The sequence below is a fragment of the Squalius cephalus genome (genome assembly GCF_949319135.1).
Source record: "Squalius cephalus genome assembly, chromosome: 20".
Classification (NCBI taxonomy): Eukaryota; Metazoa; Chordata; class Actinopteri; order Cypriniformes; family Leuciscidae; genus Squalius; species Squalius cephalus.
Genome location: NC_137141.1, coordinates 7020263 through 7024831, shown reverse-complemented (window position 1 = coordinate 7024831; position 4569 = coordinate 7020263). Strand labels below are relative to the sequence as shown.

Genomic DNA, 4569 nt, shown 5'->3' with positions numbered 1-4569 from the left:
GAAAATGTGCCATCACTGTTATTGGAATTACTGTTATGATGTTATTTGTATGTATATTTTATGACCTAAATGAATAGTTAGCAAATGTAGCAGCCCACCACACACACACACACACACACACTTGTGTTGTTATGTTTTACTTTCCATAGACATAATGATTTTTATACTGTACAAACTGTATATTCTGTCCCCCTTCACTACCCCAAAAAATGTTCCCACAAAGACAAGGATTTCAGATATTGCCATCTTTGTTTTGTCCCCATAATGTAGGGTTTACCAGAACAAACACACACACACACACACACACACATACAGACACACACACACGCTTCAATGTCATTATTTGAAGATGTAGCAGCTTGCTGAAATGATAGGGCTGTTTTTATTAGTTTATTTTAAATCATAAAATAAATCATAGAAACAGAATGAACATACTTAATGAAAATGATCAATAAAATGGACAAGTGTTAATACGACTACAAATGGCAGCAATGTCAAACTTTTCTGCCTCTAATCATTTAACTGCCAACTAACGGCAACTAAACACAAACATTTTAATGACAGGCCATTTTCATTTAAACAGAAGGAATACAGTTTCTTAAAACTCAACGAGTTGTCCAAACAAGGTACATATATTCAGCAAATATAAAGCCTAAATTTCCAGTAATGACCCAGTTTTAATTGAGTACGAGTTAGTAGGCTACTGTTACAATATTTCATCGAACGTTGTGAAAGAAGATTTTCCTTCATAACAGTACCATCTTATAAGATGCTAATACCATACAACATTACAATCCACAATAAGAAACTGCGACGAATTTGCAGACGTTTTTTTTTTTCTTCGGCGATGTTCCACGCGTTTAGCGGTGTCTGTGAGCACGTCAAACTTACACCGTTTACACAATACACACAGGTCCACATAAACTCCGTGATTATATTTGCAAATGGTTATCCCTGTTATACGCAAATACACACTATATCTAATCTCATTACGATGCTGGTGAGGCACGTGTCACGTCGAATAAGAGTTGATGTCTCTCTGATTATTTAAATAAATTGTTTGATTAAAATGATTGCCTAAGGAATGCTCAGTCTGCAAAATTAGCTAAAATCTAAATATATCAAATAAATTGAAACCAAACTGTAACGTTTATGGTTTTGATCATTTATATATTACATGTTTCATTAGCCAATGTAATGCATAAAAAAATCAGTATTTTTGATGTAGGCTACTGAGCATTGATGTAGGCTACATAAAAATATATTTCGTGACATGATTCGACTAGCCTATTTGAATGGCACTAACTGAAGTGATCTGTTAAACATTAAAAAATGTAATAGGGTGATAAACAAGTAAATAATCATGAACGTAATTTTAAGGTGATTACACCTGAGCGCATCCACGTAGGCTATTTCAGTGGAAAAATCAATTTGTATACCAAGAGAGGGCGCACTCATTTTTTTTTTTTTTTTTTTACCAAATCGCATACCATCAAAGGCCAAAAGAAGGATATGAAATGTATGCTTAAAAAGTATCTAAGCAGTTAAGTTGTATAAAGTAAACTGTTATTTCGTTGTCTTCAGTCTGTGCACCAAGCCACCACCAGCTAAATATCGTGGAGAGTCAAACAAAGTGAATAAATGTTAGGATACTTTGTTTAATGAAGGCAATCAAATCTTGCCACTGAGCTTTGCAGAATCAACACCGATGACCTGCTCTTACATCAGCAAACTGTGTACCGCTATTAGTTACATAAACTAGAGCGCAGGCAAACAAATTAATTCAAAACAGCCGAAAACATTTACGCGTTTTGATCTATCCCTGTATCATTGTCATCCTTTCTCTCATATTTAATCTTATTACAGAATTAAAGGCTATATTTTTAAAAACAGCCAGCTGTCCTTTTTCAATTAGGCTACTTTTAAAGATTTAATGAACAGTTAAACATTTTGTTTAATGGAAATGTTTGGGCTTTAAAAGAAAAAGAACTAAATGAAAATAATAATAATAATAATAATAATAATAAAAGAAAGTGAGATTGATTTGCTTATGTCATGCATTTAACATCAATTAACATTGGCTGTGCATAATAAACGCTGCTTGTGAATTATGAATAACAAAACAAAACAAAACTAAAACAAGACATGTAGGCAGATGATTCATCTGAATAAAGACTAAATACTTGAACCCAGAGCTTTTGGCGTTCTCCTCAATTTTATCTGGATGTGATTTCAAACCACTCCTCTCACGGTAGTCCAAACTTCTATTCCCCCCTTTCTCCCGCTGGAATACAATAAGATTAGGATATAATGAATCTTTTCAAATGGGGCTGCTCTTTTCAAGCTGCGCAGGTGTACAATAGGGGGGCAAATGGAGAAGTCTCACGCCTAGGTGTGAGCAGATTATTCAAATAGGGGCCGAGTGAAGCAGTAGGGATTGGAGGCTCGCCCGGGCGCACAGAGCTATATCACAGCGCTAAGAGCCAGCAGCAGGCGTCATTTCAACCAGAAACACACACACACACACACACACATACACACATGCGCCAGCTCTTGACAGGAGGAGAGCACAACGACGACACGAGTGTATCCCGTGGTTGTACCACCTTTGGCTGCCAAAGGACACACAATACCAGCATTTCTCGTGTGGGGAAGCGTTTTGAAAAGTAGAAGGAGTTTTTTCCAGGATGCTCGGTGCTGTCAAAATGGAGGGACACGAACACGCAGCAGACTGGAGCGCTTACTACGGAGAGCCCGAGGTGGGTAACTCACCTAAATAAATATATATGTATTTTTTTCTCCTCGTCGAAATCCGATCCGGTTTTATACAACTCAATATTAGCCCTGAGATAATATTAACTTTGAGATCAAATATTGACTTGAGGCGCCTCCAAATCCTCCCCCATCATCTCGACGCCCTGCACTATCCTAACAAAGTTGTGCTTGACATGCAATGCAAACTTTTCATTTCCAATTATGGATACCGACGAATACATGGGTTTTATTATTCAACAACATCGGGCGTCCAGAAGCGAAAATAACCGCGGGCGTTTGACTTTTGAACAGATCCAGGCTAGCCTACTATTATTGGTTTTTAATTTCTGAGCGGCGGTAATATCGACTCAACAACAGCGTTTCGCTGCAATATGTTGGAAACCTAAAACTGACCAAAAAAAATATAAGTAAATATACTCCCGAAAACAAACTTTCACTTTATCCTGACGCATGGTTCTAAATATCTAGCAGTTTTATAGTTTTTAAAACCCCAACTAAATGAGCTATTTAATAAAAACAATTCTGATTTAACTATGATTAAAGAACCTTTAGGGAACCTAAAGTTACTTTAATGTTTTTATTTTTATGTTAGCCAAGCCAAATGAATTTTAAACGTATACAACTTGGAGTTGCATTAATTAATCGCATTATCTGATTTCCTTCGCAGTGTTACACCTCGGTCAGCAACATGAACACTGGACTGGGAATGAACTCCATGAACACTTACATGACTATGTCCGGAATGAGTTCGACTGCGAACATGACAGCAGCAAACACCATGAACATGTCCTATGTCAACACGGGTATGAGTCCTTCAATGACAGGCATGTCCCCCGGTGCGGGAGCGATGGCCGGCATGGGCGCGGGTATGACGGGCATGAGTGCAGCCCTGAGCCCGACCATGAGCCCAATGGCAGCGCAAGCACCCTCCATGAACGCCTTAACCTCGTACAGCAACATGAACGCTATGAGCCCCATGTACGGCCAGTCGAACATAAATAGATCGAGGGACCCGAAGACCTACCGGAGGAGTTACACGCACGCCAAGCCACCCTACTCGTACATTTCCCTAATAACCATGGCCATCCAGCAGTCCCCCAGTAAGATGCTGACCCTCAGCGAGATCTACCAGTGGATAATGGACCTTTTCCCTTTTTACCGACAGAACCAGCAGCGCTGGCAGAACTCTATCCGCCACTCGCTGTCCTTCAACGACTGTTTCCTGAAAGTCCCGCGTTCCCCGGATAAGCCAGGCAAAGGTTCGTTCTGGACCCTGCATCCCGACTCCGGGAACATGTTCGAAAACGGCTGCTATCTGAGAAGGCAAAAGCGCTTCAAGTGCGACGTTAAGAAACTTAGCAAGGAGCCGGGTCGGAAAACATCGGAGGGCGGATCGAACAGCAGCTCCGAGAGCTGCAACGGGAACGAGTCTCCTCATTCCAACTCGTCTAGCAACGAGCACAAAAGATCCCTGTCTGACATGAAGTCGGGTCAGGGTCTGAGCCCGGAGCACACAGCCTCTCCGACCTCCCAGGCGCAGCATCTCCTGGCGCAACATCACTCTGTTTTGGCGCATGAAGGACACCTGAAGCCAGAACACCACTATTCCTTTAATCACCCCTTCTCCATCAACAACCTCATGTCCTCGGAGCAACAGCATCACAAAATGGACCTAAAGACATATGAGCAAGTGATGCATTACGGTTACGGCTCTCCGATGGCCGGCGCGTTATCCATGGGCTCCATGGCCAGCAAAGCGGGCCTGGATTCCCCGGACACATCCTATTACCAAGG

The 4569-nt window shown here is 40.9% G+C and overlaps 1 protein-coding gene across 1 annotated transcript in view; it reads left to right on the top strand.

Annotated features, from left to right (window-relative positions):
• The first annotated feature begins 2206 nt into the window (after nucleotides 1–2206).
• foxa2 (forkhead box A2) overlaps nucleotides 2207–4569 on the top strand; it is a 2919-nt gene continuing 556 nt past the window's right edge. Inside the window, exons 1-2 of the mRNA XM_079853669.1 lie at nucleotides 2207–2759; nucleotides 3443–4569. The exon at nucleotides 3443–4569 is cut by the window's right edge and continues 556 nt beyond it. Coding sequence (XP_079709795.1) covers nucleotides 2688–2759; nucleotides 3443–4569 — 1199 coding nt within the window. The 5' untranslated portion in view covers nucleotides 2207–2687. The remainder of the gene's footprint in view (nucleotides 2760–3442) is intronic.